At 43.0% G+C, this 24,200-nt stretch overlaps 1 protein-coding gene across 1 annotated transcript in view; it reads left to right on the top strand.

The window, feature by feature from the left end:
- TMEM182 (transmembrane protein 182) overlaps positions 1–24,200 on the top strand; it is a 109,026-nt gene that overhangs the window by 43,076 nt on the left and 41,750 nt on the right. Inside the window, exon 3 of the mRNA XM_085622602.1 lies at positions 12,654–12,752. Coding sequence (XP_085478728.1) covers positions 12,654–12,752 — 99 coding nt within the window. The remainder of the gene's footprint in view (positions 1–12,653; positions 12,753–24,200) is intronic.

The following is a 24,200-nucleotide window of genomic DNA, read 5'->3' on the forward strand; positions in this document are numbered from 1 at the left end:
CTAGAGCTCAGGGACAAATGGCCCCAACAACCTTGAACCCAGCACCTGGACTCTGCCATCTGTGAGTCTCTCCCCGCAAAGTGGTGCCACCCCAGTTTTGGACCCTTGGACTTGGGCCTCAGGTTGCTCTGCTAGGCCATCTGTGGACCCAGCAGAGCCTACGCATCTCCCCTGCTGAGCGGAACAATCCAAAGCAGAACTGATGCATCGCCGCTGTTGTGAGGGTTCATTAGAAGCACGGACTCTACATCAACCTCATAGCCCACCTCAGAACCGAGGCCTGTGCAAAGCTTTCCCGACGCAGGTCTCTGTATCACAAAGTTCTAGTTGACGTCACCCTCGATGTGGACGCAGGTTCTCCCATCGCAGCCTCACAGCTCCTTGGAACTGATACGTCACCCTGACAGTGCATCGGATCCTTGACGCTGGACTTTGCATTGCAAGCCCTCATCTAAGGGATCCTCAGTAATGATACAAGACTTCACATCGCAGCCTTGCAGCACCTCAGAACCGACACATCACCTGGCTGCACGACACATCCACAGCCATGGACCTCGCAATGCTTTGCATCCAGGATTTAAGGTACCTAACTGGGTTCCTGTAGCCGGCTCGTGGTGGACCGCGGTCGGCTTGAACTTAAGTCTAGTGGGTGTTAGAAATGGGGGTCTCTAGTTGGGAGAGGTAGGTACCTTTGTCCAAATAAGGACCCTTGCTTCTAGTCAGGGTAAGGGGGATACACACTCTAGATAACCCCTGCTCACCTCTTGGGTAGCTTGACAAGAGCAGACAGACTTATCCTAAAGGCAATGTGTAAAGTATTTGTACTCAAAACAGACAGTAATACAGTGATAAAACCACAAATAGACACCACACCAGTTTAGAAAAATAAAGTATCTGTATCTAAACTCAAAAAGAACAAAACTCCAACACACATGTAATAAGAATATGACTTTAAAAAGATTTGAAACAACGTGGTCCATAGAAAACTATGGATGAGTGATTTCTCTCAAAGTACCTGTAGTTGTGACAAAATTCACAAGACCAAACAGCCGCAGAGAAGGGGAGCGTCGAAAAACAAAAAGATATGTCAGTTCCTGAGACCATGAGGAGGCGATGCAACAGTTCTGTTGCACACAGGAGAAGTGATGCGTTGAATCTGGCCTGTAGGGGGAAGTGATGTGTCGATTTCGAGACGGTTCTGGTCCGCGGGTGATGCGTTGGGAAATCTTGCCGCACAGGTACGATGCTTGGAAATCCGGGATGCGTAGGCAATCGATGCGGCGGCATCGAGCGGCGCTGCGTTCGTTTCTTCAGCCGCGACCCCTCGATGTGTTGGTTCTTGCAGCGGCAACAGGCAGTGCATCGGTTTCGGCAGCGGCACGGCGATGTGTGGAGATTCTTCGCACACAGCGGCGCTGGGTCAGAAAAACTTCTGCAAGAAGAGCAATGCATCGATTTTCTTGTAGTTGCGTTGCTTTTCCAGCTCTCAACAGCAGGAACAACCTCCAGAGGCCCGACACAGTCACAGGCACCTCTTGGCAGGTCAGAACTCCCTGCAAGGAAGTTCAGGGGAGCTGGGGGTGAGGTCCTTGTGTCCCTGAGACTTTAGAACAGGAGACCAGCACACACAGGCACTTGGAGATATTCCTCAAGCAGGGGACACAGCACACAGTAAAGTCCTCATCCTTTCCTTGGCAGAATCAGCTACTGAAGGCCAACCCCAGACAGCACGCAGCAAATGGGCAGTACTTCTCCTTTGGTTTCTCCAGCTCTTCTCCTTGGCAAAGGTTCCTCTTGAATTTCAGAAATGATCTAATGTTCTGGGATTTTAGGTATAATACTTATACCCCAAAATGTCTTTCCTCTCTTTGTGCAAGGGTATCCGAGCCCAGTCCAAACCAGTAATGTACTCACTGGTGTAGTATGACCACAGGGGGTGGAGACAGCATTATGCAAGGGAGACAGGCCCTATTCAAGTACAAAGAAATCTCCTCCCACTACTATAAATTCAGCCAAGGTCTATTCAGCCCAGCTCTGAATCATCCAGGAAGGGGCAGGCACACATCAACCCCCCCAGTGGGTGTCTACAGTGAATGCACATCCCCAGCCCCTGTCACTCACAAAACAGACAGTCAATACAAAAACAGGCAGAAGCACACAGAATGGTTAAATAAGAAAATCCCCACTTTCTAAAATTAGCATTTTCAAACACACAATTTAAAAACCATCTTTATTAAAAGATGCGTTATTAAATTCTGAGTTCAGAGAGCCTAAACTTTATTTCTCTATCTTGCTCCAATGGGAAGTTATACTTGTAAGATGTTACAAAGCATTTTCGACTCTATCCTATGGGGAAAGATAGCCTTTCAATAGTGAAAAACGAAATTTGCAGTATTTCACTATCAGGACATGTCACACACACCAGTACATGTTCTACCTTTCACATGCACTGCACCCTGCCCATGGGGGTACTTTGGGCCTACCATAGGGGTGTCTTACATGTAAGAAAAGGGATGGTTAGGGCCTGGAAAGTGAGTGCACTTGCCAAGTCGACATGGCAGTTAACAAACTGCACACAGACACTGAAGTGGCGGGCCTGAGATAACTTTTTAGGACTACTCATGTGGGTGGCACCATCAGTGCTGCAGCCCACTAGTAGCATTTGATTTACAGGTACTGGCACACTCAGTGCACTTTACTAGGGGCTTACCAGTAAATCAAATATGCCATTCAGGGAGAACCAATAGTAACAACAAGTTACAGAGGGAGCACTTGCACTTTGACACTGATCAGCAGTGGCAAAGTGCCCAAAGCTTCTAAGCCAGCAAAAACGAAATCCAGCACAGCATCAAAAATACAGGAGGTAGAGGTAGAAAGTCAGGGGAAACCACGCCAAAGATGCCAAGTCTAACAGTGGGCCTGAGAATTTGTCACTGTTACACTCCGGCGCGACCAGATTTCCACAGTTGGGCTTTGTGCTTTTTAGCGCTATTTTCACATACATCTTTAAACCTCCATATGTCCTATTCTACTGTGTGTATTTTTGTTGTTTTGGTCTTGTTTTATTTATTAAAATTCACTCTATATTTCAAATCTGGTGTGGGATCATTTAGTGGTTTGTTTTCATAGTGTCACTGTTTGAATTGTTTCACAAATAATTTACACATTCTCTGAGTTAAGCCTGTCTGCTCTGTGCCAAGCTACTCGAGGGTTGAACACAGGTTGATTTCGGGCTTGCTCGTGACTACCCCCAAAAGGATTATGGTTCCAGCTTGAGTAGGGTCTCACCCCACTCAACCAGTAACTCAATGTCTTAATATAACATAACATAACTTAACATACCTGACATGTATGTTTTTGTACAATATGTGCAATGTTTCTAACTGTGAGGTCTCATAACACATTTCTGACTGTGCATTTTAGTGAGGAAAAGTGGGTTATAGAAGATGAATGTTAGTATGCTGTGATGCAAGTGAGGGAAACATAAACGTTGAAGCATGAGACTGAAAGACAAATTTGAATGCAGATATTGGTATGAGATAGTGATGAATAGGAGACAATTTCTAAATGGGTTGTTTTACACTTAATAATGTTCTGGGTATTCTGTATTGACATTGATGAACACTAACGAGTTATTGTAAAGGACATGGAATATGTGGAGAATATAATGTTTTGAATTATTAATGTTATCTTCCAAGGTCTGTGGGTGATTTGTTTTTACCACTCTGACTTTTTTACTGTTTTACTTTGGATTAGACTGCATGATTGTTCAGCACAAAATTGAAATAATTATATTACTAATCATTTTCTTTATAGTCAAAGTCAAGTTTATTTGCATAGTTAATTAAAAACATTTCATACCATTACTATAAAAATAAAAGAAACCAATTCTAATACATGTGTTTAAAATACAAAGAAATAATTGTATGTATGTATGTCCCGCACGCCATTTTAGATCAAGTTTTTCGTAAAGTATTCCATTGAGGGGAGCTATCTCGGAGTGCGCTTCATCCTGGTAGCGCCAAAGTAATGTCCATAAAGTTGCTGATATGGGTAATATCAGTCCCGAGATGCTTACACCATGTGAAGATGATAAAATCATCTAAATCGATTTCATTCAAAATTTCAACTCGTTTAATTATAAGATCATCATTTTATTGTTCGTTTATGCAAATTGTGAAACCGGTGATCTCCAATATTCAAATGCATGTATTATGCTCAACGCCTTTGATACAGCATGTTAGGATCCCAGTTTCTTGTGAGAAATACAAGATGTTTAACCCAATGCATTTCGGGCACCTTCTGCCCTTCGTCAGGGGTTTGTGTCTGTGAAGTTAAGAATCACATAAATGCTGTTACAATAGTGTATAACTTTTCACCTGAACTGTCATTTAAACAACAATATATCCATGTAAGTGGCCGATCTTAACGCTCCCAACTATACCGCTTTCCCGCTAAAAAGATATTCAACACATAATCACGATTTTACCCCCGATGTACTAATCCATCATATTACTCCAAAAAAGTTACCATCCGTCTAAACACGAAACATTCATCTAAATATTTAGTACTACTTCTAACCTTTATTTGGAACGAAAAAACTAGAGTGCCGCTAATCTTACTTGAAAAAGTTGCAAAGGCCGCTTCATCCGTCTCTCCTATGGAGATTACGTCCCTTTCACTTTACCACGTGATGCGATCGTTTTGTGACCCTCGTTGTAATCACCCTCACCTGAGTGGCGGCTTTAACTAAACTCCTCGATGTTACTTAGCATACAACTCCCATAATTCCCCCAAGCTGTCTATTGGTCGTTCTACTCAAGGATACTTGAGTAGATGGATGAAGCGGCCTTTGCAACTTTTTCAAGTAAGATTAGCGGCACGCTAGTTTTTTCGTTCCAAATAAAGGTTAGAAGTAGTACTAAATATTTAGATGAATGTTTCGTGTTTAGACGGATGGTAACTTTTTTGGAGTAATATGATGGATTAGTACATCGGGGGTAAAATCGTGATTATGTGTTGAATATCTTTTTAGCGGGAAAGCGGTATAGTTGGGAGCGTTAAGATCGGCCACTTGCATGGATATATTGTTGTTTAAATGACAGTTCAGGTGAAAAGTTATACACTATTGTAACAGCATTTATGTGATTCTTAACTTCACAGACACAAACCCCTGACGAAGGGCAGAAGGTGCCCGAAATGCATTGGGTTAAACATCTTGTATTTCTCACAAGAAACTGGGATCCTAACATGCTGTATCAAAGGCGTTGAGCATAATACATGCATTTGAATATTGGAGATCACTGGTTTCACAATTTGCATAAACGAACAATAAAATGATGATCTTATAATTAAACGAGTTGAAATTTTGAATGAAATCGATTTAGATGATTTTATCATCTTCACATGGTGTAAGCATCTCGGGACTGATATTACCCATATCAGCAACTTTATAAAATACAAAGAAAACAGTTCTAAAAACCTTTACTTTGATGAGGAAAACTTCAGCTAATTATATCCACTATTACACAGTGTACATCATTATTGTGTAATTTGGCCTGCAATGAATTGATGCTAATTTAATACAGTGCAAGTAGCTGGCATAATATTGCATCTGTCCTTGCTCGGTTTGTGGGTAAAGTGCAAGTGCCTTGTGCAAACCAATGGTCTAACAAGTCGCCAGTCCTTGCTGCTTCATTTGCCTCCTAGCAGCAGATCATTGGCCCAATATTATGCCTGTCCTTCCTCAGTTCGCGGGTGAAGGGCAAGTGCCTTGGGCAAACCAGTGATCTTTCAAGACGCCAGTCCTTGCGTCTTCATTTTGCCCCTAGCAGCAGATTGTAAAATGCAGACTGCTTGTGTAGTTGTCCCAAAGAATATCAGGCCTTGCTCATTCACCGGAAAGATGCTAATGACTTGTGCAAACCAGCATTTTTAAAATAGCCAAATGTTGCTGCTTTGTTGGCCTTCTTAGAGTAGGATGTACAGTGCCGGTGACTTGTGTTGTTGGGGGCTCCTGAGAATTGCCTGACCTTTGAAAGTCTGTGCTGGTAAAATTCTGCTAAGTGGGACTGCCCTTGCTCATTCACTTGTCCAATGCTTTTAGAAGCAGTTTTGGGAATTTTACTCCCACCCAGGCTGGGGAAATTAAAGTGCCACTTAACCTAGTAATTACTGCTTGCCTGTAGGAGGGAATTTACAAGTTTACAAATATTGTTTTCAACAAATTTTTGTTTGAGCCAGGGGCACCGGCCATAGGCAAAAAATGTGTACTATCAACTCTTGCTTGTATCCACAAAGCCGGCAATTTTGATTTTGCGACAAATTTTCCCAGGCTGGAATGAGATCTTTGGTGTCTATGATCCCAAATCAAAGTAGCATAAACTGATGCTTAAAGGCCTGGGAAAAGTGCACTGAGGGATATTCCTGTGGTCTCAAGTTGTTAATATGAGTTGATCATTTCCCAGGCATGTCATCTTTGTGCAAAAGCATTTTTGTCTGTTAAATGTGACAAGATCTGAGTTGAGGCACTGATTACTCGGTTAAAAGCGGATTTTCCCATACTGGCTGCTAATGCGTCTTGCATACCTAATTTATTAATGGCCTGGCCTAAGTGTTTCCCCATAAGCCTTTCAAGTTATTGTGATGTTGCTCCTCGATTTACAGTCAACATAAACTGTTGATAGACCCCCTCTCTGCAGCACGCATTCTACAGGACAATTTGATAAACGCACCTTTTCTTTGAAATTATTGTTTTTTTAAGCCATCTAGGTGTATCTGGGATTGTGGGGCTGATTTTGGAATGAAAAACAAAGTTTTTTATACTTTCATTTGGATCTTATGAAGAGTGACTATTTCACGATCCTGCATGATTTCGTGCCATAGGTTAACTGTGCGGACATTGCGGTGAGAAGATGGTTAAATGATGGACAACTAAATTTCTTCTTTAATAGTTTGAACTCAAAATTAAAGACTGTACTTTAACCTGAATAGCGGCTAAATGATGTTTAAAAGTCATTTGATGTTCCAAGTTGACTAGATATTTATATGTGGTAGCCACTTCAACCTTTTTGCCTTTTAGAAACTAGGTGAATGGCTTGGAGTTGGCATCATCCACCTGGAACACTTTAGTTTTATTCAAGTTTTGCTCTAGTCCTTGCTGGTCCATATAGTTTTTAAGGGCATTCATACTATATTGTAGGCATATTGTTGTTTCACTCAATTGGACAGTGTTGCCCGCATATTGCAGGCATCCTCATTTCTCTGCAGCCAGGATTAGAGGGTGGCTGCTATACTGTGGGAGGGCTCTTACAAGATCTGCAAGGTATAAGTTAAACAGACTTGGGGCCATAACGCATCCCTGTTTAAGGCCATTCATTGAGGTGAGTTTGTTCATGACATGGCTGCCATCTCCTATTTTAACTTGTACCCAGGTTTCTGTGTACAATGATATGACTGCCCTCAACAAGCTTCTTGGGATTCCGAATTCTTCCAATTTTGGCCATAGGCATCCACGAGGAGCCCGATCAAAAGCAGACTTGAGGTCAACAAAACCCATGAATAGCCGTGATTTTCTGTGTTTGGCCTTCTCTACTAGGAGACTTAGTGCTTTTAGAGTCGTAAGTGTACCCATGCCGGCTCTGAACCCTGTTTGTATTCGTAGTATCAGATTTTTTCTTCTGCCCAAGATTGTAAGTGCTGTAGTAAACATGACGCATAGAACTTCGCTTCTACATCAATTAAAGCAATAAGCCTGCAGTTGGTTGGTATCGCAAGGTTTCCACTCTTAGAGATAGGTTGAAAGATGTTGCCTTTCAATGAATCAGGAATACGGTGGGTATGGTAAGGGTCCTTAAAAAGAGGTGCAAAGTAATGAGCCTAGTAAGTTACATCTACTCTGAAGAAGGCATTAAGAAGTCAGTTTCTTTAATATGTTCATAAGTTGTTTTGTGTAACCCTGGGCATAGTTTGCGAAGTAGCGCTACGCGAATCTACGCAAAGTGCACTTTGCACTACGCGAGCTACGCGTAGCACTTCGTGAACTGCGTAGTACCAAGTTCGCACTGTGCAAGATGCCGTTTTCAATGATTGCACAGTGTGGACAAGCATCCGGCACTGTGCAATCATTGAAAACGGCATCTTGCACAGTGCGAGCTGTAGTTTTCTGCCGCTCAAGTAGATGTTTACTCGTGCGGCAGCTTTTCTCAACGCGGACTGGTAGTTTCTCATCGCGAGCGGTCGCAAGCATACGCGACCACTCGCAATGAGAAACCTGACCTCCCCGCATTGATAATCTCACCGGGAGGTTTATTTTCCACGCTCGCGATCGCCAACTTGATGTTGCTGATCACGAACGAGGAAAAAGTCTCGCCGGGATGTCATTTTGCTTGCTCGCGGTCGCCAACTTGACGTTCAGGACCGCGAGCAAGCAAAAAATGACCGCTGCACTACGCAATGCTACGCTACGCGTGTTTGCACTGTGCTACGTGCAATTCGCGTAGTGCGAAGTAGCGCAAACTTTGCAAACTACGCGAGCGTAGCGTGGTGCTTTGCCCAGGCTTAGTTTTGTGTCCACAACTGGAGCCTTGCTGTCTTGATGAAAAATTTGGCCATATTATGCTTATCCTGATTCACCTGATCGCCATAAATTGTGGTGACTGGCTTTGCCTTTTGGTGCTTCAAGATTTGGGCTTTAACAAGCTGATTTTACCCCTCACCGTCTATTACTGATGCTGCATACATAACACGAATATGGGTTTCCAAGGAGACAGCATCAATTCCTGCATTATGCTCCCTAGCCTTTCCGGATGACAACCCGTTCACCAATTGCCAGAATGTTTTGCTATTTGCTGGACAGTAGGAGTTTGTTCCACAGATCCTCATGATAACTTCTTTTTTCTCTCCAGCACATCTTCTGGTATTGCGCTCTCAAATATCGTAGTGTGGTTTTGTCTGCCCTCATCCCTTGGTTTATCTCCTTTGCCTCTTTTCTCGTTTCTCTTGCTATGTAAGATTTTAGTTGCATAGCCCTCTACTATACCCGATTTGCCTTCAAGAACCCCATTTTTGTTTGTTACGTTTATGTTTTTGACTGAAAATGTTGTCAAAAGAGTGGTAATTCGGTTTACCCATGCTTTTTCTCGATCACCAGCTTCAGATTTTGTTTTGTGATTCTCTTTTTATGTCCTCGATGGTTCGGGCACAGCGGTAAACCTCTGCCATCAGCTTCTCTATCCTCGGGCCATGCCATTGTAGACATTCTAGATTATACGTGACTGGGGCAGAGATCTAACCATTTGTTGGACTCAGCTTTTTGGTCTTGCACGCCATTCAGATGGATTGAGGGAGATGCTCACTCTCTGTACGATGCAGGATTTGAAATTGACACGCCTGAGGCAAGGCTGTTTCACTTATCAATGTGTGGTTTCTGTTGAGCCTTTTCTGCTGCTGTGGTGGTTGCCCCTTTTTTTGCTGACATTGCTTAGATCTGTATTAAAATTTCCGGATATAACACAGGTAGCTTGCTTATATTGCTTCTGCAATGTTTTGTTCTTTTGAGCGAATTTTCAATATTTTTCCCTTTGTAGCTTTACAGGGTGAATATATACATTTATAAACCGCACTGCCATCTGAATGGGACAGACCTTCTTGGGTTATAGCTTGGTTACTTGAATCCAGTTTACCCCGAGGTCAATTGATTCTGTGACCCAGTTAAATTTGGTAGAGCAAAATGTAGACTTTGTCCCAGGTACATGGTGCCCTACGTAACCTACAATTGGTGATGGTTCTAGACACCAAGTTTCCTGAGTCAATATATCAAAGTTCTGGAGAAATTACATTGGGTCCTCCTCTAGTGGCAGGTTTTTATAAAAATATAACTTCCTGCTAATGCCATGAAGTTTCTGCTTGCCTTTTGGTGTATCGGTGTACTCCCCCATGCCCTACACACTGACAGTAACTGTAAATAAAAGAGTGGGACTCAATTTAACACAGAAGTGAGGATCAGGAAACTGAAATCTTTTTGTACTATGGGCGGAGTTAAGGTGTTAGGGTGACTGAATACCAAGGAGCAACCTTCTGGGTTCCCATCCTTTACATATTGATTTTCCTAGGCACAAACTGTGATTTTTTACCTGAAGCGCCTCCCGCAAGTAAAGCCCCACTCCTTATCTATCTTAAAATAAATTGGAAATAGGCAATGTTCCTCACTGCCACTTTGATAACATTTTCTCATTGCAAAATATCCACACTCCAATTGTTTAGATGTACACTTTGCCTTTGTTAATTTAGAAACACAACTCTATTACCATAAATGACCATCACCCATTTGGTGGCTTCTTCACAGGAAAGGCTTTGCCCGTCAGTCCACATTACTTTTTAGGTCTCGCCTGACCCAGCGCATCCGCTGGTCTGGCGAGACTTATTGAGAGGGCTCCAAAAAGTGCTACCAGGCCAGCCTACAGCTACAGTGCATGTGCGCGGGTGCGTGCGCCACGCTTTACCGTGATTACTTTCAATTTCGCGGCTGCACGGCCGCTTTGCATAGCCAATAGGTCTCGCTTTTGGGACCTTACAACTATTTAGTTATGCTCCTGTTGCATGGCTAAACACTTATAAGGTCCCAAAGGCGAGACCTATTGGCTATACCAATGCTTGTTTATACTAGGGTTTCTCTATCCTCTATTTACCTGTGGTTACCCCCAACCTTGAGGAAGTATTCTCTCTCTCTATTGTTCTGCTGTTATCCCTTCACATTCTAGTGCTAATGAAACATAATCATGCACTCTTTAGGTCGGTTTATTGTTCTCTGGGCAGACCTAATCACTGGCAGAGTTCTAATAGCAATGGGTCCTTCTTCCACTGGTCCTAAGCTCCTCACTTTTCGGTCCTGTAGGGACCCCCTTCTCTGCAGATATTTTCTTAAGTAGAATTAGTATGGTATGTTTCCTGAACCTTTACTCAACTTTACAGTTCAAAACTTGTTTAAGTCTTTGAGTCACTGACCTATATGGGGCTAATATACACCTATCATATCCTACTTTTCCCCCGTGGCCAGTGATTGACACCTTTTTGTAACCCTGAACCCTACGTTAGCATGTCCTTGGAATAATATGTCTCTGTGTGAATCCCTTCTCTGCCCTTGGCACTTCCCAAGACATACAGCCATGTGAGGACATAATGGATTTCTACATATCTGATCTCCCGGGGAAACAGCGATGCATCGCCCCACTCGATAAAAAACACGTCTTGCAGTATTAAACTCACATTAAGGGTACCCTGCACTCTCCCTCTGGACAGTGAGTCTGCATTCATTCATCATCCTCACAAGCTATGGGCAAACTGTCATCAATTAGTAACTAGGGGGCCCTCCAAGTAGAGGGACATCTTATGTTCCTCAGGCTTTTACAGAGGCCTAGATCCCTGGAGTGTTCTTCTCTCCAATAGGGCTTCACTGCTATTAGCAGATGGCTTTCCTACATTGGGCATTCTTCGGTAGCCTGGGTCCCCACATATACTTAACTTGAGAGGGGCCACAGCAGTGCTACCGCTACCCTGGACTTATTCTAACTGGTGCTGGCTTTAATGTCCATCTTCAGGCATGACCTACTGTCTTGTCACTTTATTCCAGCCCCTCTCACAAAATGCCTGGCTTCCTGTGTGCAAACCAGATTAAACCGGTCTGAACATTCTATGTATCATGTCATAGGAGCTGCTAGGTGTGGAGAGGTATCAGTCATGCTACACACACTCTTCAGCACGAGCACCAAAAAAGTAAATACATAAAATGCCCAGACCTGCTGTTGGCCATACAAATTAAATAATAACACCCAACTGAGGCTTAGGACATATTGTGTAGCTTTAATTAATATAGAGAGTGATTAAAGACATTTTATGATTGCATGTTTGTTTGTTTGAATGGATTTTATAAAGTGAGAATATAACTAGAAAGCAATCACTGTACTTGAAAGGGGCTTTACAATAAGGGTGCAAATGAAATAACAGTGTGTGCAGCACTCATTCGAACTATGACATTTCTGGAGGAGGGGCTAACAGAGGTGTAAAATTGTGATCTGTGGCCCCCTGTGCATAATGGATGGGGATGGAGTTTGCAGCCAGAAAGGAGACAGGGTAGATGTGAACAACATTGGAGATAGTGGTCAGGTTACAGAGAGGACTAGGCGGTGCTGTATGGTGAGGTGAGTTGTACATTGATGAGCTCATGTTTAAAGATATCAGTTTTCATTTCTTTCCAGAATTTGAGAAGGGAAGGGAATTGGCTTATTCGGACACTGATGGTGGTCCCATAACTTGAAACTTAACAAGAGAACGCACATCGTCTTTTCTTGTCTTGCTGCATTTCCTTTTTTTAGTCTGACTATTCTGCTATTGCATTTCTTCTGTTTTCTCCCGGATGTTTTGTTCCCAATATACCTTTGGGTAAAGTGCTTACTACTTTGTAGACAATGCTCTAGGTGTGTGGGCTGATAACTTGAGCCACAAGCGTTGTATAATTGTCAGTATGATTATGTTACACTTTTAAGACCTGGTATGAGATAGGCTGCTGCATACGGCTTTGCTTTGTTTCTGCATTAAAGTTAAATGTTTATCGAGTATGGATTGTTGTATGTAAGATTGTCTCTTTTATTTTCTAGCCAACCAGTCACCTACAAAGAACTGCACACATGCGTACCTCTCACCGTTCCCTTTGAACCGGGAAGTCAACAATACTGCAGCTTATGATTCTGCCATCAGTAAGTGCTTTTTCTTGTTCCAAGAATGTACATCAATAAAAAGTGTGTAAATTCAATTACTAGTGGCAGGTGATAGTGGCGATCAGAACTAAAAGAGAGTTGGGGGGGGGGGGGTTCTACAGCATTCTTTTCCAAATATAATAGTCTTTAGGGCACTTTATATCCTTCCTAGGGCAACCTATCACTGGAACACTAAAACAACTGTTCCTGTTGGGCTGGTCCACAGCCTCAGTAATCTACCAAATTGCCTCACACCTTTAGATTAAAAGACTTTTTTTTAAATAAGGGCCCAAACATTTACTGCTATACCAGTTGGAGCTAACCAGGGCCCCTTGGACCTCTCCGGGACAGATCATCCACACTAGTTGCGAAAGAAGTCTCATTCACAGCAGTATCCTAATTGTAAACCCCCTCAGAGAATTAAGGGTGTTATTTAGAGTTTGGTGGGTGTGGGACAGCTGCGAAGTATGGGTGCTTATTTAGTGTGTATACCTGGCAAACCCCACTCGGGGGCTGGGAAGTATGCAGGGGCCACTGGACTTCAGCCGTGGGGGCTGGGGTCATTTGTTACTGATTTCCTGGGGTCCGTCCTACTGTGGCTCTGTGAACTGGGCCAAGTATGAGCACTTTAGCACTTGACTGTCAGTGGTAGTGATGGCGAAGAGTCACTGGCTTCAGAGTGGTAGTGTGGGTTGCTTCAAGCTCAGAAAGCAACAATAACCAGCCGTGGAATAACTGAATGTCCAGCCCACTGCTTATCTTTTATTTGAAAAAAATCTGTACTTTAATGCATTAAAAAAACAGTAGTGGCTGTTGCCAAAATAAAGTAGTGGGACAGCACGGGGCACATATTAAAAAAAAACACACTTACTTGCTTCTCCCATTGCCGTTCCATCTGCCGGACACCTCGGTGCTCCTCTCTCCCAGAAGTCCCTGGGCCAGCACAGGCTCCCAGAGTCCCCACCTAATCCAGACGCTGCTCTCATGCTGTGAGAGCACGGCCTGGATTGGTCTGAGCAGCCTGGCTAGGCGCTCATGAAGGGACTGGGAGCCTGTGTCATTTCTCACCCAGTGTTTGGCCGGCATAAGACGGCCGGCCAACGTGATATGCACACTTACAAGGGCCCTCCATTCCTCCTCTCAGTACCTGGCCTCTGAACAGAGGATTGCCTGGCCCCATCCTAGACTCAGCAGCATCACTGCCAGTAAAAAATAAAACAATAATAAAATTGTTTTTATTGACCTTTTATTTTTCATTTTGCAGCGAGGCAATGCTCCTTTGCCATTCAGGAGGAGCCGCTGCTGTCAAAAAATTAAATACTACACACTGCAATATGCAGGTACACATCCTGCTGGCACTGGGCCACAGTACCCAGGGATCAGGGTCAACCCCTTCACACCTTTGCCTCTCTCCTCTCTCTCCTATACTCAGAGTAGTATCTGGTGTGGCAGGTTTCAGGTACAGGTGGAATGCTAGAGTTTATGTGCTCAGCTAAAAATATTAGTCCCAGTGTTCAGATTTTACTATTAGAAGCTTTTCGGAAAAGCTGTTCACTGTTTGGACCTGGATCATGAATCTGATCCTTCTTTCCTCCTCTGGGAGTAAACGCGCCAGCTGCGAGTGTTTCGGCACTCTGGGTCATTCCTCAGAAGTTCGCATTCGCTACCACTTCAAGACTTTCAGCGGATTGGTCTGCTTTGCCACAATGTCCAATTACACAGCAGAACACAGTTCACTCAAGCACTCTTCAGGGCAGTGCAATGGTGCAGGATGGTTCAGGATCACAGTGGCACAGTTGGCTTGGGCAAACTTCAGGGCAGTGCCATGGTGCAGCTAGCTTAGGTAATGTAATGTAATGTAATTTATATTTATTGAGCGCGTTATCACCAACAGGTCTCTAAGAGCTTAAGGTACAAGGTACAAGTTCAAGGTTACAGTGACAATGTCCGCGGCACGCTTTGGAGCAGTGCACATTGCAGACCTCTTGGGAAAGAGAATCTGCATTCCAGACCTGGGAGCAACGCAGATCACTGTCTCCCAAGCCCACCTCTGAAGTAAGTTGCTTCTGCTCGCCCTCGTTGGTTGCACTTCCTGCAGGGTCAGCACACTCCTTCCCTTTCTTCTCAGGTAGGCCAGCCACCAGGTGCTTCAGGGCAGGGTAATGGCTCTTCCTTTCAGGTCAGACTCCATGTGATGTCCTCTCACCTCCGGGAAGCTAGTGGCCAGACGGACACCAGATTTGGTTGCATACAAAAAGATTTTTGAATACTGTTTGGCGCACTCTAGTCCTTGGTCAAAGAGAACTTAGAACTGGAACCACTAGCGGGTCACCAGCTCCTTCTTTTATACAGTCAAGGAGACTGTCTGCACTTTCGGAGCTGGTTTGAGTTGGTTCTTCTTTCACTAATCTCTAAATAACGTCTTAAGATCCTGCATTGTCCTGATCAAAATATTGATATGCAAAAATATTGCAACTACAATCCCGACTACACTATATTGTCGCAGTAAGTAGATGTAGATGTAGAACAGTAAATCTATATTTCCATACACTTACGTTAACGATATAGTTGTAGTTGATATTATGGATGCAATATTGTTCTTGGTTAATATTTTGACTACAATATTATGGCATACAACAGTCGGTAGCCATTTTGAATCTTTGCAGTAATGTTTAGATGTAACCATGGCTTGAAAGATATTATGAAATGTAAGATTTTTCTTAATTACCAGTAGGAATGCAACAGTATCAAAGTCCATAAACTGGATAAATTAGAGAAATAGAGGCCATTGCAATTACTCCGTGAAGCTGAGGTACTGGTTAGCCTTTTGTTCAAGTCATCAGGTTACAAATGATACGCAGGAGCCAAACTCCTATTTTCTAGAAACTGATGCCTGGAGGTCCCTTCCGATATCCCCCACATCCAGATATCCATATTGTCACCAGGTGACAAGTTAGTTCTGCCTAACTCTCCTGGTTGTAGGAAACAAACCTTGCAGCCAAGCAGGCGCGCAACACCCATTGGGCTCACCGGGCTTTAGCCCCCCGTCATGTGTGTCAGCCCGGCTGAGACAGCCTCGCGGGCTGGCGTCCGTCTAATTGCAGCCGGACCCGAGTACTTCACAGGTCTTTAAAAGACCATTTACTCGTTAATGAGGCTTTTGTTGTGTTTTCACCCCTTTTTACAGCCACTCTGCCTATGGCTGGAAGACTTAGCCTCCCCCGAAGTCTTTTTCAGCCTCCCCCGAAATTTGGCTCTAGTTGCCCGCCTGCAGCCAAGTACGATGCTGTTCTATAGGTGGATGGCTTGTTCTGCGGCACGCTATAACAGCTCATAAAATCAGATCATTGGCATTCCCATGTAGAACAGAGCACCAGGAGGCCAGTGTGCAGCAGTGATGTGTACTGCATGACGTATGTGACGCCAGCACGCTGCTGCCTATAGCCGGCGTGCTGCCACTGCAGGTGCCATGCATGAATTGAATAATATGCTGTTAGGGGCATTCTGATATATTGTACAGCACCCCAAGCTGTAAGGTGTACCGAGTGGGGGACACGTCTTTGTAGCGGACCTTCATAGCCCTTCTGGAAAGTCCCATTTTCGCCCAGATTATGCCTCTGCGCTCCCTCCTGATGCTGGAATGTATTGCTTCATTTGCTAAATGAAGGTCTTTGAAAATGTCCAGCTGTTTTTTTCATCTAGCAAATGCCATCAAACCAGTGCTTGAAATGGAGAAATAGAAGTGCAGGGACCCTGTACCACAGTACATGCTTGTTTCTTAGAAGTGACGGTACTCTGCAATTAAAAGTATTACATTTTTTTTGAAAAGTGCAGGTACTCTCCCTCTCAAAATAAATAAAAGTGTTGGTACTCCGTACCGGAGAGTACCGGCCCATTTAAAGCACTGCATCAAACACATTTTCTAGATCACAATATTTTCCGTGTGTTTCCAATTATTCTCAAAATAGCGTTTGATCTGCTCCTTGGCTGGCCCGTAGACATGTCAGTCTCCAGTGTTGCGGTGAATACAGGAAAAAAGATTAGTACATTTATCTTAGAAATTCTACGTGATGTTTGTTGCTTTAAATGTATGTGCCGCACACGGTCACTTATCAATCACATTTTCGTAAATCTGCCCAACGTATCAATTGCAACAGTATAATACATTTATTGTGGAGATGTAGCTTTTTTTTAAACACATACATGATTGTATATGTCAGAACACAGCTGTTTCTACCCACTCTCTGGCGGCTGCACAAAGCCAGCCGCGTCGCTTATCGAAAAACAGGTGGCGTGCTCCGCTGGCACGCGCCGACCAGAACGGCATAGTGTCATGGAAAGGGGCTCACCCGCGCAAGCAACTGACATAACTCTTTCAGAGAGTCTGAAGTGGTACAAGTTTTAGAGTGCTGTGGGAAGTCTTTGGGAGAACTTCGAGTCTTTGTGTATTCTGTTCCTTAGCTTAATGAGGCACATTGTCGCACGATTCGTCAGGGGCGTGCGTGCGTGCGTGTCGCGGCTCGCAAGATGCGTCACCCGCATTCTTCGTCGAGAAGCTGGTGTCGTGTTAACACCGGGGCCCCATGTGTCGTTTCAGCGTGTTGACTCTCTCTCTATATATATATTGCACTGGGAATCATATGAAGACTGCCCAGTCAATGACGCCTCAAATATTTATCCATTGACAGGCTGAGACCAGCTACTGTTTCTCTTCTGATGAAAAAACACACACTAAAATCCAGAAAAAATATATTCTCACGAATATCTCTTGTCCTCCAATATATGTTTCAAAAACGCAGCAACCAAAAGACAATGCTCAAGAAAAATGCTTATTAGACATAACATGATGCACATTTTAGAATATGGTCGGGATTGGGTAATTGGGGTCTTTTCTCGGGATCAAACGTCTTGTTTTTTGTTGTTTTTCTTTTTTGCAATTGTATATAGAGCGAACTCGACCCGAAGGTATCAGAGCGTGAGCACCATTTGCATTACAGACGGACATATTCATTTCTAGGCATGGGGAGATTAACTGCTTTGTTCAGAATCACAGGATATTTGAGCCTTCCGCCAGACTCGAACCTGGTTCCCCAGCTTAGTGAAAATCTTGATATTTTCATTTTCTACGCGGCTCATTTGAAGTAAAGTAGTCTTAATCTGGACCACATGCTGTGATGGGATCTGGTCTTATGAATAACTTTCTGATTATAGCACAGGGAGCCCTGGCAATGAAATATGAGCCTGGAAATGGCGATCCAGCGGTTCAACAACAGCAGATACCCCACTATTATACACTCACCTGGGCCCATAAACTCACAGTGCGTAAAACCGCTAGGGCCAACCTTTTCACTGATCAAGAAGTTCTTTCCTCTGGTCAATGGACCATTAGGTGAACTAGTTGATAGTGATAATATAATAAAACTAACTGTTCATTTATTCAAAGTTAATAACCACAGACTCGGGAAAATTTAAAATCTTCATCTAAATAAATGTATGTGAACCATCTCAGAAATACAGTGCAGCCACCAACATTCATAGGAGATAAAACTCTATTCATTAACTCCAAAACATTTACCTCGGACTCATACAATAATCAATGCTCAGAAAGGGAGAGGACAGAGAGAAAAGAACATCAGCGAATAATGAGAAATTATATTTACCAAGGATGGTGTGAAAGACCAACCCCTTGGCCAAAGGGCTGGTAAGGGTCCGCCGGGATAAGTCAGCAGACAAAGACTTCAGGAGAGGATTCAGGACAGGATAGTTGACCTCTCTAGAATACCGATGATTGCGCCACACCCCTCTCAGACACTCTCTTCCTCCTCGAGATTCTTCCGCGATCTTCTGATCTAACCCAATTGAATTAGGATAGAAAGTTCTGCTTCGGATCTGCAATCAGTTCTTCATCAACAACTCGGCATCTCACAGCATCAGCCTCTCTCCCCAGCATTCAGCAAGTCTCCATCTGATTAACTAACTAAAACTATCTTAATTATACCTTTGTTTCTCCATGTTACACCCACTAAAGTTTCAATATCGTGAAAATACGAAATATGATTGGTTAGGCAAGGGGGAAGCTCAATCACACCATGCATACATGTCATTAAAATCAGTTCAACTATTGTTTGCAAACCCATCCCCTTAATTTGTATTCATAAATTTGATTCCCATACGCTTTCACATTTCACTTTGAAACAATACAATAACATTTTGAATAAGAGACTTCATCGTTGAACTCTTCACCATCCGTTCCAAATGGCGTAACACTTGTCCTTGGCTCCAATTCAATCTCTCATTCATCGTTCCGGGTTAACTTTCAGTGGATATGCGCAGACTTCACATTACTCAGCTTAATTCAGTTACACGAGAGAGGCCCAAATGCACACTAGTGATAAAGTCAGAAAAACAAATATTAATTTTATAAATAAAGTGGTCGCACTGTATACCACCCACCTCTACTCTATTCTCCTTTTCTTATTAATACTTTTCCCGCATTAGCATTAGTAAAATAGCTTGTTTTCGTTTCAAGTAAGCAGATGCCATGCACACGAGTCTTCAAGACTCCATTTTAGTATCTTCTGCTCTTGCGCCAGAATTTCCCTCCAAGCATTAGTTCGTCCGACTGCGTAGCGGCAGTTGACGCATGCGCACAAAAGTTCCCTGTTTAAAGCGGTACTAGTTCGTCTTCATTGTTATCCAGATTAGTACACACATACGCAAGCTTCACTAACCGACGTATTCATGTGGTGCGTATTAGTTATTTACAACACTTTGTTAATAACTTCATTAATAACGAGTGGATTGCATTCGAGCAAGTCTCTTTTACACAAAACCTTGCTCCATCAATGACACCAAAATGGAAGTGCACTAACTTTGTCATCTTGCTGTGTTGCTTGAAGATAGGGTTCTCTCCGCTGTCCATGATGTAATTTGGAATGCGTGGAAGGGTGTTCTCATATACCATGCAAACAAAGGAACCCCTCCTGGCTGTGTGCAAAATGTGCGCTAAGACTAGGGCCTGATTTACAAAGGTGAACTTACACATCTGTGTAACTTTGCCACGTTGTAGGTTTCGCCTGCAGAGAGCTTGTGCTGTGCTTGAGAAAACTATTGTTTTTAATATAAACTTAAAACTGACTTACATCCCGCCTCCTCTATTTCCTGGCTTTTTATTGGTTCCTGTGCATGCCACTCACATTTTCTCTAAATCTATTGGCTGTTGCATATTTTCCAGCATTTACCAATGCTTGTTCCACGTCTGCTTCTCTTATCAGTTTCCCGCCACCGAAATACTGTTAACATCCGCTTTGGTGGAACTATATTTTCATAACCTTTTGCCTTTTACTATTGCAGCATATTTATATAACAATTTATCACCTGGAGAGATTAAGTGATTTGCATAGAATCGCAGGATGTTGCGCAGCGCTGCCGAGATTCGAACCGGGATCCCCAGCTCTCGAGTCAGCACCTTTGGCCACTGCGCCACATCCTCCCCAGTCCTGTGTTATCTGTCAGGAAGTGTGGCTCACTGGTTAGAGTAGGTAGACCTGGAAGCAGAGGTCAGCCTGGGACCAGGGTTCAGTTCCCGGCTCGGCTGGGTCTTGAGTCCATAAATTGTCCATGGACTCGATAATTCTCGCTCCAGTGCATACTCGATTCATGGGTTCACACTCTGCGACTCTGGGCAATAGCTTGCTTAATCTCCACAATGGCCCCTTGTGGTGGGATGCCTGGCTTTCACCTTGTGGATGCCCTGCTGGGTTATCTCACAGGGGAATACCAGGACGGGTTCCCTAAAGCATGCGCTTAGAGACCGGTTGGTGATTTGCGCTATATAAATATCTGCACATTTACATTTACATCTCTTTCCTTCACCTGGATGAATATTGATGAACACAGATCTTTATTTACCACATAGGCGAAACCGATGCATTACCAATGCTTGTTGGTTTTGGAGGTTTACGACTCCGCACTCCCGATACTTCTATGTGTAGAGTTGTCTGCACCTAGATAGTCCGCAATCGGGTTGCAGAACCTAGCATACATATGTATAGGGAGTGCAGAATAATACAATTTGACACTTATTTTGTGAATAGCAAATTGTGTTTTGTTGTATGTTTTGTAGAACTACAAAATGTATTTCAAAGTGCTGTTTCTGAATCAGGGCCAATACGTATTATAAATGGGTCTCACAAGCACCTGCAACACAATATATTCCCTTACAAGTTGCGAGTGTGTGTGTGGGGGGGGGTACACCTGTACCTCTCCCTTTGCCTTGTGGCTCTGAGTTATAATGTTAAGATTGGAAGTCACTAAGAAATTTGCTTCCCCCAATCACAAAGCTTAATACCACTGCCATTTAAACCGACCCAATCACACACTTTGATTCAAATCTCTTAAAACATGTGTCAGAAGAGAATTAAGGACATGGAGGACATGCTGAGAACATTTGCTATGCTATGAAGTCTTATATCATTCAAAGTACTGTGTCATCCTACCCCTGTGCAATGATCGCTCTGACTTTACCCGTGGTACCGGACCTAAGTTGCCCTTCTAGAACCACATCTTCAAGAGTTCTTTTAGGTCTAACGGTTTTAGCAGCTTTTTTTAGTGAACTCAGAAGAGTCATCAAACCATCAACACTCAGTAGGTGATATCTAGGGTGCATGATCAGTGCTAGGTTTTGAAAGGCATTCCTTATGGGTGTAGGACCAGCAGACTTCATCACACATCTTAATTTGGGCATAGTCCAAGGCGACTATAGATTAGTGGTCTCAGTGGGTCTGCAGATTCCCACATTACATCTTCTCTGATTATTGACGAGCACACCAAGAGACAGTGAATGGCAGTTGCTAGACATTGTATCAGGCCACACAATAAGGGTGGCTCTAAGATGTTGTGATAACCCTTTGTGATGAATAACAACTGTAAGAAATTAGGTTATTTGCTGAAGGGGATGAGAACCCACTTTAAGAAATAATCAAAACCCTTGTCAGTGTGATTCACAAATGTCAATAAATAAACCTGTACTTAACCGTCTGGTAGCTGGGCACAAAGCAGTCAGGCTTAACTTAAAGGCAATGTATAAACTCTGAAACAGTAATAAAGTGAAAACCCAACACAGGAAAAATCTGAAAGCAATTTAGAAAAATAGAAACTATTTTAAAAAGTAAAACAACACTATAACCCCCAAAATCCAATATGTAGAGTTGGAGACATGACTTTTTAAAGTGTAAACTAAAAATAGTGCCACAAAGTGACAACCATGGTTATCTGGTTACAGTAGACCGGGTCAAAGTCAAACGTTAAGGCTGACCACGATAGAGCGTTTGTCAGGCTAAGGGGACCAGGTTCATGCCGGTGGCAATTTTATCTTCACAGTTATAAACTATTTTTGAGAAAAGTCCTCATCAACAGGCAGGGCCGAACTGGCTGGTGGGCCGCCAGAGTGGTGGCCTGTATTGGACCCATAGGGGGCCGTTTTTGTTATCGGGAGCCGGCTTTGCAGAATAGCTGCAATATAGGCCCCCTGGAAAACAAGCATTGGCATAGCCAATAGGTTTCGCCTTTGGGACCTTATAAGTGTTTTGGCAGACCTATTGGCTTTGCTAATGTGTTTAGGCTATGTTGTAGAGCAGTGTATCTGCAGTGCAGCATGTTGAGAAGGTAACATAAAGTAATAATCATTTTTGTTGCCTTATATGGCCATCCTGTGAATGATGTCACAATAGGTCTCAGACCCATGGCAGACATAATAAAAGATTGTTGGCGATTGCTGGATATGTAGTGTCAGTACTAGGTAAAGAGAACTGCTTTTCAATTCCCTGGATGACCCCTTTTAAGTGCTAATGAGGTTAATCTTTTCCCTGCCAGTAGTTATTGTCGCAGATATTGTTTTTAGTAAAGCACTTTCACTCACCCCCTGGGTCTTATGTGTGCATTTAAAAAAAAATCTTAAATATAAACATAGATGCACAGATAGACACACACAAACGTGCAAGCACAGAAACATAGAAACATGCATGCACAGACAGACATGCACACATTTGGAAACACAGCCACCTGCAGCCACTTACAGTGATAGATGCAACCACACAAGCATAGGAGAGGCAAATGCCATTGGGGAAAAGCTATAACATAGCAGTGAAAGGTGCCGATTTCAGAGCTGGGGAACAAAGTATGATTTTTGGCATTGGCCCAACATCCTGTGATCCTGGGCAAATCACTTAATCTCCACTTTTGTACCGGAATTAACATGTCCTTAAGTTATACTCATAAAAAGAATGAAAATATTTGTAGGTTCAGTTTGCTGTATAAGTGCCAGTGTAGTTATTTAAATGCTGTGGTGAGTTCTGGAAACCACCGGTTCAAAACAATACACTGGCGATTGCAAAATCAAAGCGGCATATTAAACACCGTTTTACTTGTGCAAGTTACAAAAGACAAACAGCATGTTAAACACCACACACAATAACATCGCTGTTTATAAACAATAGCTATATAACAAATTAGTTTTAGTTGTGCATGTTTTAAAAGACAAAGAGCATGTAAAACATTGCGCACAATAACAACATCGCAGTTTATAAATAGAAAATTTATCAGTAATGAGTTTTTCTTGTCCTTGTTGTAATGCGTTTTAATATAATCTTTAAATGGTGCTTATAAAAAGCTCTCTGAAACCTTTGGGTCCAGTTTGCACTGTAAGTGCCGGTGTTGACAACTAAATGCGGTGGGGAGTGCAGAAAAACACCAGCTCAAATTAAGCACTACTATAAAAACGAGATTTTGACCTATTGGCATTCTAAATTACAATGCCTTTTATTGAGTTCTACAAACAGCCATCTACGAGTTCTTCAACCCCGGTTAAACGTGTCTGAAATGCTTTATTAACCCACATTTGAAACTGGTCAGCACCTAGGGGCATTCCATCTATACAACACATATAGAGAGGTTTATGCTGCACACAGCTTCTCGGAACTTCAACAAGTAAGTATGCCCCAGAGCACAGCATGGTTTTGCATACGGACATAAATGAAAATGAACCAAGGAACAGAAGGCTTTAAAGCGCTGTATAATGTCTGAAAGCAGGAAACGCTGCCAGGTACTTTAGGAAACTGGCCTTGTTCACAGCTACAAAATGAAAATCTAAAAATGCACTTTTACAAGGGCAGGTCAGCCGTACTTAGGATTACCCAAGCAAGGTCCTGGTTCTGAGGGGAACCAAGATTCCTCAACATATAAAAATCACTGTGTTTGTCCCGTAAGGAATATGTCGTAAAGTAATGCTTATAAAAAGCACTCCGAAAGCGCTGGGTCCAGTTTGTGCTATAAGTGCCAGTGTTTATAATTAAGTGCTGTAATGAGTTCTGGAAAGCACCAGCTGAAATTAAGCACTACTATAGAAAAAGTAACAGATTAGGAGAGGCAAAAGCCATTGGGGAAAAGCTA

The sequence above is a fragment of the Triturus cristatus genome, chromosome 8 (genome assembly GCF_964204655.1).
Source record: "Triturus cristatus chromosome 8, aTriCri1.1, whole genome shotgun sequence".
Taxonomy (NCBI): Eukaryota; Metazoa; Chordata; class Amphibia; order Caudata; family Salamandridae; genus Triturus; species Triturus cristatus.